This window comes from Coturnix japonica, chromosome 3 (genome assembly GCF_001577835.2).
Source record: "Coturnix japonica isolate 7356 chromosome 3, Coturnix japonica 2.1, whole genome shotgun sequence".
Classification (NCBI taxonomy): Eukaryota; Metazoa; Chordata; class Aves; order Galliformes; family Phasianidae; genus Coturnix; species Coturnix japonica.
Window position 1 is genome coordinate 30,865,584 of NC_029518.1, and position 15,104 is coordinate 30,880,687.

Here is a 15,104-nt window from a genome sequence, read left to right on the forward strand (position 1 = left end):
TTGCACCTTTTTCCACCTATGAAGAGGTAATGTGGCATTGTATGAAAAAAATCTGTTCTTTATATTCAACCAGCATTTCAGGCAATCCTTTAGAGCCTTGGAGAGATTGTTGCTCATGATTGCTGCTCATGAAGTTCATAGCCAATTTCCTTTTTTCTTTTTTATTCCTGTAAGGAATGCTGTTTTCCCCTTCCGCTTTCTTCCAGATTGTTTTATTTTCTAAGGAACTCTGGAGCAATTTACATGCTTTTTAGGTCATGCAAGAAATTTTCTAGCCATCTGAGTGACTGGACAGAGGTTAGTGTTCTCCAGTACAGACAGGTGGTCTTGTTTAGCTGTCACGTTTTAACCATGTAGCATGGTTACTCCGTTGAGTAGATGGGTATTCTCACCTTAGAGGTGGAAAAATTGAGATACAGGAAATAAAGCCAGGTATATGAATACCTCTCTGTTGAACTTGTCTGAAGCGACAGGATCAGAATTGCATGCAATACTCAATATGTAGTGGCCTGGTGTATTTTAACAGCACTTTTCTGTTTTCCAAAGAATATCTTAATGGTCAGTTTGGTTTGAAGTTTTTTTGACCATAACATTCACAGAGCTAATGTTTTTGTAGAAATATCTATTTTAACTCCAAAATCTCTTCCTCAAGTAATACAGACTACTTCAGAACTACAACTGTATATGTGAATGCTTACAAGAACACTGATCTATGGGTAAAAATAATAATAGTACTAAAAACTATAATTCTTTCATCTTCAGAAGTGGAAGGTGACAGAAACTCAGTGAAAGGACTTGTTGCTGTGATTCTTTCCTGACCCACTGCTGTCATGAGAACAGTGTCTTTCCAAACCACAGCCATCCTGTCTGGCATTAGTGTTTGTAATCCTTTATCTGGAGCTATTGCACCACACCTGATAGTTTCTCTACAAAATTATCTGGAGGTATGATAGAAAAAGAAAAAAAGAAAAAAAAGGATACTATTGCTTAAACCAATGATCTAACTCACATTATCAGCCTTCTGTATTACAACACACTTCTGAGGTGATCTGGGATACTGCTGAGTGGAGAAAAGGCATTTTGCACTGACGCTGGTGACACTGCCAGCTGCATCCTTTGATGTGCAGTTTGCACCTACACATGCTCATGCACACTCACACCACCGCTCTGAGGTTTACTAACTGTAGTTGCAATTAGGTATGGGTTGCACTAATACTGGGGGGACTCCTATCATAACTAGTGGACAGGGAACCTATTAGAGTTAAGTTTTCTGCAGTGAACATAGGAGTTCTGGTAGTGCTTATCCTTCTTTCCCAGGCTGAGCTCTCATTCTGTGGCTGAAAAGGAGAGGTCACACAGACGTGTAGATCCACGATCTCGCAGAACACTGGAGTCTAAACTTGCATTGCTTGTTACTGCATCCAGTCTTCACAGAATCACAGAATTGTAGGGGTTGGAAGGGACCTCTTGAGATCATCGAGTCCAACCCCCCTGCCAAAGCAGGTTCCCTACACCAGGTCACACAGGTAGGTGTCCAGGCGGATCTTGAATATCTCCAGAGAAGGAGACTCCACCACCTCCCTGGGCAACCTGTTCCAGTGCTCCGTCACCCTCACCATAAAGAAGTTCTTCTGCACATTCGTGTGGAACTTCCTGTGCTGAAGTTTCATCCCATTACCCCTACCAGTCTTGCTGCTGTATTCTAGCCATATAAGATATTGAGGGTGGGGCAGTTCTCTTAACATCAGTGACTTGTGGTAGATTAATTGCTCAGAGAAGAATGTGAACAACCAAGGTCTTTGTCACAGATTAATATTTCACATCTCTTCCCATGCATGTTCTTTTTATAAGTTCTTTGAACTGAACTGTTGACCATGTCCTCTTGTTCCTCTGGCTATGCAAGGACTTTACACAGTGTATTCCTCTCTGAAGTAACAGTTCATCCTATCTATGAGGACGAACTTGTCATGAGGTCACCATCTAAAGATGGTAAAAATAGCAAGAGTAGCAAGATGATCAGCCAGGACACAGGAATATCCTTTGTAAAGTTTTTGCTTCTTCCATTCCAATCTGAACATTGTTTCTTATCCTGACATTTCCTAACAGCAGAAAACAGAATACTCGACATGGACCACTCAAATACCATCAGCATTTTAAATTAAGGAGTTTGATCCAGAGCCAAGAGAAAAATGGTGGTTTATACCACTCCATCATTTTACTACAGTTATCATTCAAACATATTTTATTAAAGTTATTGTTCAAAGAGCCAACATCTGGAACTAAATCCATTTTGATGTGGCATAAATTGTCACCATTGGGAATACAGAAGAATGATCAGCAGCCAGAGAGAAATGATTTCTGTGATGGATAGCTAACATTTCTTGTGAATTCCGTTGATTAAGAAGTGTGATTGCTTACTTGATCATATAAGTTAAATTACTGAAACAAATACTAGTAGAGGACTATAAGACATAGATATGATGAAAAAGATTTTGAACCGTGATTTCACAGATCTAAATCCTGAATTGTTTTCAGAGGCAGTTATTTCATGGAGATAAAGGGACATATCTAGAGTGAGGACAGAACAAAAAAAAAATTAAGAAGAAATTGGTTGTCTGTCACAAACATTTCTAATCTACTGCTACTGTTTCTACATTTTGTTTGTGAAATACAGCATGCCCTTTAAGCCAACAAAACCGTATTTTCTTTCATTTGGCTTGGCAGAAGCAGACAGATGAGACAGCACGAACCTGAGAACCAGGCCCTGCGTGAACCATAAAAAAGATCATAATGCCTGAACCTGCAAACAGTTCTTGAGATCCAGGTTCAATTGTTGGCTTTCCCAGTGGTTTTTCTTTTGTAACATTGGAGAAATCATTTCTTTTACCCGTGCCTCAGCTTCTCATCTGTGCAGACCAAGGACAGTCACGCTATACTTTTCAGTATGATGGCATACTTAAATGAGTTGTGGGCTTTGATGAAACTTCCAGTATTTAAGATAACAGAGGATTTTGTTGATAAAGCAGTAATACAGATGGAGAGCACATGTAAATTAGACTGTAAAAACATAAAGCCAAAATGTATTATAGTCAAGAGCATAAAGACTTCCAAGGGAAGTTTGAACAGAGGTGCAGTGTCTACGTATCTCTACTGATGGCTGACTGTGGCTGGCTCAAAGAAGAAGGCTGACTTTCTGTTGTTAGCTAGAGATGTGCACTAGCAATTACCGACAGGAAATCCTCCACGCTAATGCTGAGGGATTGATCCCACAAGTGACAAAGGTAATATTGGGGGGGGAAAAAAAAAACAACTGAAAAAGCTGATGCCTGCATTGAAGTGCTCAGTGGCGCTTTGACAGTGTCAGTGAGACACTGTGATGAGGAGATCAAATGGATGATAAAAATTTCAGGGCAGCTGGAGTATACCAACTCTACTACAGGTAAAGGATTTTGTCTGCTGCTCCAAAACTGACATGGCTGCTAAAGAAAGGTATAAGGGGAGTTGTAAGGTCCTGAACTGGTTTAATCATACCAGGTTATCCATAAATAGGGAGCTGAGAGAGGGAGAAGCCAGAAGGAATGTCTGTTTAAAACCATTTTTATTCCAAGAAATAAACACGTGGTAATATGAGAACAGGGCCAGTGATCTTCTGTGGGGGAACTGTAAAGATTATGCATCAGTTAATACAGATATACTGCCCTGGGAAATTATACAATTACAATTTGACTTCTAATACTTTGCATGGAAAACAAAGTTGCTTATTCCAGTATCAATAACATTTTCCCATTTCCTCCAGAAATAACCCTATAATCTTGTTTTATTTCAGACAAAACTCTTGTTCGGGGCCAGTGATTATTATAATATTAAACTAATTATTTATAAAAAGGATATTTTCTGTAAATAGAGCATTGTTTTTTTAAGCACTATTTCAGCTTCAGATTCCTGGTTTTGGTGTAAGAATGGATAGGTGAAGTTTAGAGATAAGACTGAGCAGCTGTAGCACAGTACAGTTGGTACTAAGTACTGTGAGCTCCCAAATAAACATAGGTAGCTGTAAATGAGCACAGTTAGTTTACCTGTATTCAACTCTGGAGGAATATGATTTCTTTGACTGCTCATAAGGCAACTGGATCATTCTTGGAAATGTTGATAGATACCAAACATTTTGTACTTTTTAGCATAATTAATATTTTTCCTTAAATTTGTCCTAAAAGTCACCCCAGTCACTGAGTGGAAAAAATTATCATGTGAATTAGATGACCAGTGTCACATCAATAAAGAATGAAAAAAGCAAATAGCCGGACACCATAAAATTAATTCTTAAACTGTGGTCAAGCAAGCAGCTTTAATGAATGCACTCAAATATTGATTCAATCTGAAGTCAAGAATAAGTCAAAAAAAAAAAAAAAGAAGAAGAAGAAGAAGAAGAAAAGAACGTCATGCTTATCAGGTGCTGTATTTGTGTGAACATTTCTATCCAGCATAGCTAGCGCTGGCTGCTTTCCTCTTTGCATTCGGCTCACACCTTTCCTGAAGCCCAGAAGTCTGTTCTTAATTCCTTCTCTGTTGCCGTGGCTCCAAAAACTGTTTTATGTCTTTTTATGCTGTCATATTTACTTGTGCTAAAAGGTACTAGAAAGCAATTTGCAGTCATGTATGGCATCACTTTTCACATGTCACCATATTAAAGAGCTTTGTAACATTTCCGTCTTAAACCCTTATTTCAGGTTTTATAAATCCTGCCTGCTTCTAATTACGTCAGGCTGAAGACAAAGGTGCAAATGTTAACCCTGCAGACGGATTTACAGGAAACGGTGGGAGTCTATTTTAAAATATGAGGTGTCAGAGAAGACAATGGTTTTGCATATTCTTTCTTTTTTAATAGTAGGCTTTAGCTCCTGGGAGAACACAGCATTTCTGGTTATGTATGCTCTAATGGGAGATCATTTGAGTGAAATTAGAGGAACCACTGTATTAAGAAATAGGAGCTGTCTAAAATTTGTCAAGTTTGTTTTTTGTTGATTTGGGGTTTTTTGTGTTTTTGTTTTTTGTTTTTTGTTTTTTGTTTTTTTTTTTTTACATTGCCATGTGTAAAAGAATGCAGATGATTGCTTGAAGGGATTCAGAGCTGAAATAGATATGTAGAATGAAGAGATTTTTTCTTTATAAAGTGTATGAACAGTGACTGCTCTGGAGGTTCACCAAGGCGAACATGAGGGCTGAACTGCAAATAGGGGCTATCGAGTTCATGGTGTATTAGAAACTACTATGGCTTTACAAAGTATTGGCCTTATCTTTGTCTACTGAAAATTGATATCCTTCAATTAAGTGAACAAAATGCAGAAATTGCTGGTTCCTGGAACAGTGAAATACTGAAGTAAACTACCTGGAGACTAAGGGATAGCTTTCATTTGAAGTTTTGAATAGTCGGTGACAGTGCTTTCTTTGCCTTGCTCTTACTTGTCAGTCTACCAGGCACAACCCAGAAGGAGAGTTGAGCTGGGAACTTTCCCTGAGAGAGTGTAACCCATACAAACCCATTGGGTTTGATGGCTGCCTCCGGCAAAGGCACTGATAGAGCTGGCCAGGTTACTGACTATAACATATAGGAGGCCAAAAGGGTCAGGGAGCTGACATCCAAGTTAGGATATTACAGTGCAGATGAGCAGACAGCTTGATAGGTAACAAATAGAATCACACAGAATCACAGAATCACCCAGGTTGGAAGGGACCTCAAGGATCATGAAGCTCCAACCCTCCTGCCTGGCCGGGCCACCAGATCAATTGGTATCAGTTGGTGCTGTAGGGTACTGCTTAGGACTGGACCTCCACCAAAAACCTGGAGGAGGCAATAGAAGCTGTTTTGCTGTTGTTTGCAGGTAACACCAAGCTGGGGACCAGCAGATAGGCAGGGGACAGGCTGACTTGGGTGCTGTTAGCCAGAAGCTGAAACAAAGTTGCACTATCTTAGATTAAATGTGGGGTTTAAAATTTAAAGATCTCCTCCAGTTCTCTTGTTTACAATGCAGCTTTACTTGATAGTTATTGTAGTCTGTGTAATCTCTCTTTGCAAGTGAACTGCCGTGCATTGTCCAGTGCCAAGGGGCAGGAAACATCACTACACAGAACTGTCTTTCTCTATTTCATCTTTCAATACGATGCTGTTCCCCTTCCTGTGCCTCAGGCCTTGGTAAATCTCATAAAATCTTTTTCAGATTGAAATCCCACTCTTCCCAAGCTGAACCATGTTTTGCAGCATATGTTCCTCTATAGTTGTGTTATTTTCTTGTTGACAGTCTTTAGGTACCAGTTTCTTTGGCTGGCAAATGTCTTCCTTAGTATTAAATATATCCATTTGTTTTGTTCAGAGCAGCATACAAGGATAACAGATTTGCTCTCAAGTACCTGACACTGCTTTTTAGCTCTTTTTGCCATGCTGTCTTTACACAGTATTGAATCCTGGGGATGCCTAGAAGAAGCCAATGGCTTTCTGCCCACTTACACATCCTCCAGAAGAGCTGCAAGCTGCCCAGATTTCTTTTATAAACTCACTCAATGCATATGCTTTCTTGAAAGGTGTTCCAATAGTTTAACAGATTTATTCCGGAATATGATAATAAATAGTAGTTTCAAATGTCAATTTTAAGGCTTGCAAATGTAACTATATACATGCATAAGATCTCAACATAAATCAGTGCAGTGAAATAGCTTTGTAAATATTTATGAACTCAGAGCTCGTTGTTCCACACTTAGTCCTCCCATGTCCTCATCTTAAATTTTCACTTGCTTTAGTTTATGGTTGGTAGTCTGGGCTGAGTACCTGACATTGTTAAATTGCCTCCTGTTTTCTCTGGGTATTACCCATACCACAGTGGTAAATCTTTACTGACTGCAAGTGAATGTGTGAGCTATAAAGAGACCCATCTGCATGCAGGGACAGATTCTGCACTCTGGTGGATTCCTGTGAAGTTCAGCAAGCCTCATGTTGCCAGACCGAAGCGCAGCCTGGATTTGTCCACGTGATCAGAGAGAAATCAGAGCTGTCGTAGTACAGCAAAGTCTACTGAGGACTGCAGAAAGTTATCCATGCAAAACTCTTTGCTGCTGCTTCTATGGCCATGATTGTTGCCCCAGGCAACCCAATATTTCAGTAGTCCAAAATGAGGCAGAATTACCTGTTTACTCAGTTCATTGCCACTGTCACAGGTGAGAACAGAAGTGTGTACCCATATTGGTATCATCATATAGCAAGTTTTATAAAGTTGTGCATGTTATCAGTTGTTATTTGGTGCCATGCTACATTTGCAATTCCTATTCACTCTTCACTAATCCACACCCAAATCTCTGACTTTGTTGCATTTTTTATTTTGTTTAACTTGCAGCAGACAGTACCATGTTAATTGATACTGTAATCAGAAAAAAAAGACCTAAAAATAACCCTTTGGATAAATGTGTAGCGTCTGTTTATCTGGATCACTGAAATTCCTCAGCAATTGGTTTGGGCTGAGACAAGTACTGCCATTTTTCTTCTCTTTAGCCTACTGACTCTCCAGCCTTTTTGGGCTGCAACCCCCGAGAGGGCTGAGAACACCACTGTGCACTTCTTGTAGTTTTTGTGGTCTGAACAGGTTGGTGTACATGGGAATTCAGGATGGATTCTTCACATGAAGCTGCTCTCTGCTTCCTTGGGAGAGGCATCATAGGTCATGGTGCTGAGTTTTTACCAGGCATGCTTCCCATGTGTTTCTGTGTCTTCACTGAAATTGTGTGAAACCAGCAGAAAAAGGGGTTTGGGGTGTGCAAGCATTTTCCATGATGCTTGCTGATCTTCATTTTAGATTTATGACATTTCGTGAGTGTTTTGAAGAGAATTAATGATGACATTGCCCTCCGTCTACGTCTTACGAAAAGAGAATACAGTTCTGCTTTCATCTCAACATATGTTGTTCTGAAAGTAACTCCAGTGAGGTTGATGGAAAACTTCTGCTTCTGTAAAACTGAGAAAAGGAGTTTTTCCTCACGCGAGCAAATACCTTGCCTGTATTCACGAGTCAAATTCAAAATGTTTCCTGCAACACAAATTACCAGTTCATTCTGCAACATACCCTCAGAAATTATGATACCCTTGGTGTCACGTGCAGTCCTTCTCCTTCATCCTATAGGATCCAGGACAGGTTTTCCTACTGAACCTTCCTTGAAAAAATTATACCTCTTTGGGGATGTAGGATTGTGAACGACCTCTGTTTGCAATACTAAGTACAGTAAATGCTATTGTGCTATCCAACAGTAGCAAATGCAATAATCCCACTCCCGTCACTTTCTAACAGGATAATGTTAAAGGCACTCCTTTGAGATGGAGAGTAATAATTTTCTAATTCCCCTCAGTGTTTCATGCTTCTTGGTAGAGCAGCTAATTTTCTCTGAGTACCTTATTAACATTCACAAGGACTTTGCAGTCCCACCCTAATAGCTCTCCACAGAGGCAGTGACTGTGAAGGTGAGAGCCGGCACAGTGACGCGTTTCCCTCCCTTTTCTCCGCAGGCTGTATTATCCTGATTTCCATCCACTGAGGGCTGTGCAGCTGATGCGAGTGGGCAAACTGCAGTACAGTCAAGGCATGTTACCACAGGCACTGGAGACCTTGAAACAGGTCAGTACTTTGGACTGCTTCTTCCTTCCCTAACCCTAAACCCACCGTGGATTCCCTACCCTCCTGTTCTGACTGTAATTTGTGCCTTTGGATATTCCTCACCACTTTTTCTATCATCAGTGCTGCTTCCTCAGGCTGCAGCTGAATGTAGTGATGGGTCACTGTTGCAAAGTGTTTCTGGCACTGCCTATCTTTGGTATCAGTCACTGCTAATTACAGTTTGATAGCTCAGAGGTGTCTGAATGAAAAATGACTATTAGAGCTAAGAGATAAAAATATCTCAGTGCCTTCTACTCTCATAGTGTAGAGAGTCTGAGACCAGTGGAAAGCAAAGAGCAGAGTGTGGTTTCTACCCTCCTTATTCCGAATAAGTGTATGTGATTTTGGGTAGAAGAACTTTGCCTTTTAGTGCTTGTATTTCATTGTGAGAAACACAACAAACAGGCATGCTTCTTGATCCCTCCTATTTCTGTATCATTTACCATCTTCTTCAATATGTTTTCGCAGTTGTTTTACTAGTCACTTTTTGGTTTTAAGCTGTCCCTGCAGGACCTAAAATGATTTTTTTACTCATTTCCTCCTACCTTGGATTATTTGGCCCAACATTATATTGCTTTTACTATCATCCTAAGTATACCAAAGAATCCCCTTTCAGGAGTGATGTGTCTTCAGGACGCAGACTCACTCACTTCCCATCTCAAACTGCGTCACTGCTGGGGTATTTTTCTCCCCCTGGACAATATGCTGCTTCAAGAAAGGCTTGGCTCATTTGTGTGTGTTGCCAACTGTCCTTTGCTGAAGTAAACCTGAAGGCAATACCAGTTCCGTGAGGTTCTCCAACTCCTCTTCCTGCCCACCTCCAGTGTCTGATGCTGGCTCTTCACTGCCTTTGCTCAGTGCTGCAGGCAGGAGCAGGCCCCAGTTCTGACACTTGGGTGAAGCTTGTATAGTGCCTTGCTTTAAGCTGATGTTTTCCCTCTGCTTCTTTATTTGCCCTTTGTATTATCTTAGCACTAGTTAACCAGGGGTATTTTAGTCTTCTCCAGTGCAGTAGCTGGCTGTTTTGTTCCCTTTAGTTGATATCTGTACTGTAGGATGAACTAGCTATGTGGTAAAGGGGTACAACAGCTGCTTGGGGTAGAAAGAGACAGGAATCTGTGCTGGAGACATGGGAGAAGTGGTGTTTACTCTTGTCTGGATCTCCTTTAAATAACAGTCAGGACTCTATGGATAACTTAATATCTTGTACTTGCTTTTTTTAACCCACATATCTATTAGGTTTTAACATCTGATCACTTATACAAACTGGATAACTATTAATTTTCACTTGTTTAAATAATAAATCAATATTTGATACAGTGCTTTTTTATTATTATTATTTTTACTAAATCCAACTAACTTAAATGTTCCTTTGATATATTTAACTTAAATTGTGTCCAATTCTGATGATTAACATGCTGATGTGAGAGTAATCAATTATATTTTCCATTCATTATTCAACAGTAAGCTATATATCTGTCGTGTGCCACGTAATCTGCTGTGCTATTTCCCCAGTAATATTTATTATTTCCGAACATTCAGACCTTCCTTTTTAGCAAACAGTGAGCTCCCAGGCAGAAGAGTTTCTGTCTTCCTTGAGATTGGTGCAGTGCATCAACAGGTGGACTTTAGTAGCTTTTCTAATAAGATACAGCATTGAATGAACCTGGAGTTAACTCTTCTAGAGCCATCTCTGTCTACATATACATCTCTGCTGCTGTCAATGAAAGCAGAAGCTGCTTTAGCTTTTTGTATATATTTACTAAGTTTTCTGTGCAAGCCAGATTGTTACTGCATTATTCTTTGAGTGCAGAGCAATACTTAACACAGAAACCTTTTTTCAAGCTTTGATCTCTATCCATTAAAAAAAAAAAAAATGAAAAAAAAAAAAATGAAAGGAGCATGCTGTTTACTGTTCTGTGCCACGCACTGGTGCATCTCTAACCTTGGTCTCCAAGGCAAAAGTATACAGTAAGGGCTTTGCAGCTGGGATGCAGAACAATTTACACACTAATTCTATTGCATCTCTGTCTGCTGCCCTTTCCATCTCCCCCTTTCCACCCCTAGATGTAAGTCAGGGAGAGCCTTACCTCCCATTCCCACTGCTGAGCAGAAGGGAAAGGTCCTGTCATCCCTGTGCAACCTGTATACACAGGGTACAGTGCTTCTTTGACTGGGATCTGAAACTGATTCTCTTCATTGCTGTCTACACCAAAACAAATCAGAGCAAGATATAATTTCCAGTTTGTTGTGAGTAAAGGATGTGATTCCTAATATACCTCAGATAATGTCCTGGGGTTATATCGGAACACAGTTTGGTCTTTTGTGATTAGATGTGTCAACAGAGCATGCCACATGTTCAGAGCAGAAACTTGATTGCCTTCTCTGCTTCATTACTCTTCTTAATACACTCTGACATTGAATAGCACCCTGTTGGAGCCCTCGTCAGACTAATTTCAGTGTGGCATTAAGGAGAAAGATGTGGAAGGTGCAGAGGAATTGGGATCTGAGTGAAATTCACCTCACTCATATAAATCCTGTTTAATCAGGCACAGCTGCAGAGCTACTGTGGTTTGACAGCCCCTCTGCATCAGTGTGTTCAAACCCGTGCATCTTCACACATGGCTGTACAGCCTAGTCTGTACTGATGTTCTCTCTGCTGCCTGGAAGTGAAGCACTACCACAGCCACTGTAATCACAGAGCCCTTTGGCTTTGTCCCAAAGTGCACTAGGTAGTATCAACGTTTGGTATGCGTCTTTGGTTATCATCACAGCACTGCAAACTCTTTGCTCTGGTTGCCCATAAGCTGAATGCAGCTGGACTCTGTGCGGACAAGCAGGGTACAGGAGAAAGCTTGGACCTGTCTTCTGACCCCTGCCTCTTGGCAGTGAGTGCCTCTCCTCCTGTGAGCTGATGGACATGGTTTTCTTGCCTTGTGAAGGCCTGCAGGAGGTACAATGTTGTTCCCCTTCTTGAAATTCCTGGCATGATGGCAAAAAGTGCAGGAAGAGGGGTAAAATCCCTCCCTGGTTTCACAGCAAAGAAATTCCCTTCTTCTAGGTGTTTGCTTCAAGTGCTGAAATGTATACCAGCCCAGTACCGATTGGTTTTGTTTTATCTCTGCCTGCATTCACAAGTGCCCCCCTCAACAGGGAGACAAGGAGAAGCACTCACTCTTATGTGTCAGCCTTCACTTTATGCCATCTCAGCTCATGGCCATTTGCTTTCTGCTTTCACTGTGATGGAGTGGAGCCATCTTGCATCTGCGGGGAGCTGTGACAATGGGCATCCCATCCCATCCCAATGCAAATCAGGAGCAAACGACTGTGCTGCATTTCATTTGCATTCATGGAGCAACAGTCATACCACTACTCTAATGGGTTTTATATTCTTCAGGGAGACAGTGTGGTTGATGACGCCGCGCCGCAGCCTCTGCTGCTGCCTTGCAATCACTATAGTTTTTCATAATTAGGATTGTTGTGTGTGTGGTCTTCCTCTCAGATGCAAGAACAAAACTCTGCTCTGCCTTGGCTCTGCTGGTTAGCTGTAAGATTCCATAGATTAAAGGGGTGTCAGAGAGTTGGCATATTTTTCCACACCTTTTATACATCCTCAGTAACAAAACATTTGCTTTGGAGGTGAAATTACCCCTAATTTTGTGCTGATCTTTGCAAAAAATAGCTACATAACTTTATGCCAGTGTACCTTCAGGATTACAGAAGTCATTGTTATTCTGACTTCAGTATAGCCTGGTTCTTACTTGAAGTTCAGCATATGTGATAAGTATGATTTCCCTCTGAAGGAGACAGAACAACAAAGACTGAGTACATTTACCTGCCATACTAAAGAAATTAACTTTTTCAGGTGAGAGAGAAGTCAGCCATGTTAGTGTTATCTCCAGGGTAGGTGGTATGATATTAAGGAATTTTGTGTTACAATAGAGACATATAGCAGGACATAGCATTACATCTTCATCTGTGCATCAGGCTGCTCAGAACCATCACTAATTGCCAGGTTTTTGTCTTGTAGGTGGTATGAAGATCAAGGTCAGCTGCCCTGGGACTATGCCCTGGCATCCAGACATATCCAAATGCACAGCTTGTTAAAACAGCCCATTCACAATAGATCCATCACCTTTCTTGATGAGACCATCCAGATATTGAATATGTCTGGATCTCTAGCCAATATATCTTGCCATTTTATCCTGGAGTTATCTTGTCCATACTTTGCCTGAGTGTAGCTACGTTTGTGCTGCACAGCAGCATGCATAGGATCCAACCTTCAGCTATTCTGCTCTGTGCCATCCAGGCATGCCTATACCATAGCAGGGCTCATCTTTATCTAGCAGTCTCTGCCAGATGAGGATGGGCTCTTACTGCTTTTTGCACTACCTGATCCATTATTTATATTTATAAAGCTGTTGTACAGCTGAATTCCTCATGTTCAACTATAAAACACCTAAGGACCTGCTGTTTACACCATTTCCCTAACATATTAAATTAGGGAAAACAAACACTAAAAACAATTCAGCAAATCTTTTCAGGGAAAATAATTATGACTTGAAAATGTTTTGCAAAACCATTAAAAGTTTTGCATTTCTCCTAAAATAAAACAGCAAAAATTTAGGATTTCAGATTTTGTTTCATGTTTCTCAGACATTTCTAATGCTGAAGAAGGAGTTTCCTTTGTTCTGTTTAACAGAGTGTTTTACCATGTAGTAGAAGGGCACTGTGGCTGCTCAGAAGTTGTCTGTAGAGCTTTTTGCACACTGTTTTTGTTTTGACTGCTATTTCATCTCGTTCTTTTAACATTTTGGTGCCTACCTCTTCTAAAAAAGCAGCTAAGTGGAAACAAAAATAAGTGATGACAGAATTTCCACATTTGTCCATCTCTAGAAGTTTGAAGTAGAATTTCATTCATTCCTCCAAAGACTCTTCTTGATTGAAGCTGTACATCGTTTCTCCATCTATAGTCAGAGCACTTAATTCTATTTGTTAAGCACTAATCCATTTCTACTTATTGGACTTTGTGGCTATTAAATATCACAGAAATACCACAGTCATTTTTGAAATAATGTATCAGAACCTTGGGAGCCATAGGTGATCAATCTTAAAATTGCCTTCATGCCTCAGTGCAAAAGCACCTTCCTCTGCTATGCTAAACATCCTTCTGTGCTATTCATTAGCGAACTTTGAAGATTTAACATATAAGAATAATGTGTCAGTACTTCCTCCTCTGTCAGAGACAAATTGTTATATGTTTTGAGATACTTAAGATACTGTGCCACGCACTGAAGCCTTGAGAGCTGGCACTTACATCCATGTCCCACTGCAGTTACCAACCCCTGTACATAGTCTGCACAATGTCTAACTTGTCCCTTTCTGTTTTCTTCTCCAGGCCTATGATATTATGAAGGTGACCCATGGGACAGATCACAGCCTGATGCAAGCCTTGATGGACTTAAAGGAACAGTGTGAAGCCATCATGAAAGTGCACTGAATAAAATCCAAGTCTGGAGAATAGGACATTCGAGGAGAAATGATTCAGAATTCTTTTTGTTATGTTAGGAAGTTTCTCAGTGATTCTGGTATCTTTTCATCAGGTCCTACTTTCTTGACAAAAGTGTTTTTCTCTATGATCTTCTAGATTGAGTTAATGTGTGGAGGGATATGTGATGTTTTCAGAAAGTTTTTAAATTCTACAAGTCAAAATGGTAGTAAGTAAGTCTTAGTACTTGATCTTAAGACATGCTGATAAAACTACAAACTTAAACATAAAGCAAGGAAAAAAATAATTTGTTTTTATTTAATAGCTAGAACCTCAAATCCAAATACTGCTGAAAGTAAGAAGAACTGAGAATCAGATTGGAATCTCAGTGATATAGGACACAACTGCTGAGCTCCTCTCACATGCTTTTTAGGTAATGATTTCTTTATCTTTTCTGTTATCTCTGAATGATCTCTGGCCTTACATCTTATGCTTGTTGACTAGAACACAGTTGTATATTTTTCCTACCAGACAGCCAATTTAGATGGTAAGACTTGATTATCCATTTGCAACACATGATTTAATTGATAATAAATACAGAGAAACGCATACCACCTTCATTTGCAACAAAATGATATAACTTCATTGAGATGACCAGTCAATTCTTTGCACCAGTTTATGCCAGCACTTCAATATGTAGTCTTATAAATAAGTAGAGAGATCATATTTTTCCCTTTGACTTCCCATTAGATGCGGTTTCCAAAAGCAAGATCCAGTGCTCTTTAAAAGATTCCCAATATTCTAAATCACATCTTGAATTTCTAGAGGTGCATTTATATATGCAGTATGAGTCTGCACTCAATAAGCAATTAGGATGACTTGGTTTCTAGGGTGACGAGGCTGTGAAAGCATCCTTGTATCACTGT

General features: G+C 40.1%; 1 protein-coding gene across 2 annotated transcripts in view; it reads left to right on the plus strand.

The window, feature by feature from the left end:
• Nucleotides 1-14,787, plus strand: part of SMYD3 (SET and MYND domain containing 3) — a 327,921-nt gene extending 313,134 nt beyond the window's left edge. For both annotated transcript variants that reach the window (XM_015857596.2, XM_032443560.1), the window contains 2 exons: nucleotides 8,543-8,651; nucleotides 14,089-14,787. In XM_015857596.2, coding sequence (XP_015713082.1) covers nucleotides 8,543-8,651; nucleotides 14,089-14,190 — 211 coding nt within the window. In that variant the 3' untranslated portion in view covers nucleotides 14,191-14,787. The remainder of the gene's footprint in view (nucleotides 1-8,542; nucleotides 8,652-14,088) is intronic.
• Nucleotides 14,788-15,104: the final 317 nt, after the last annotated feature.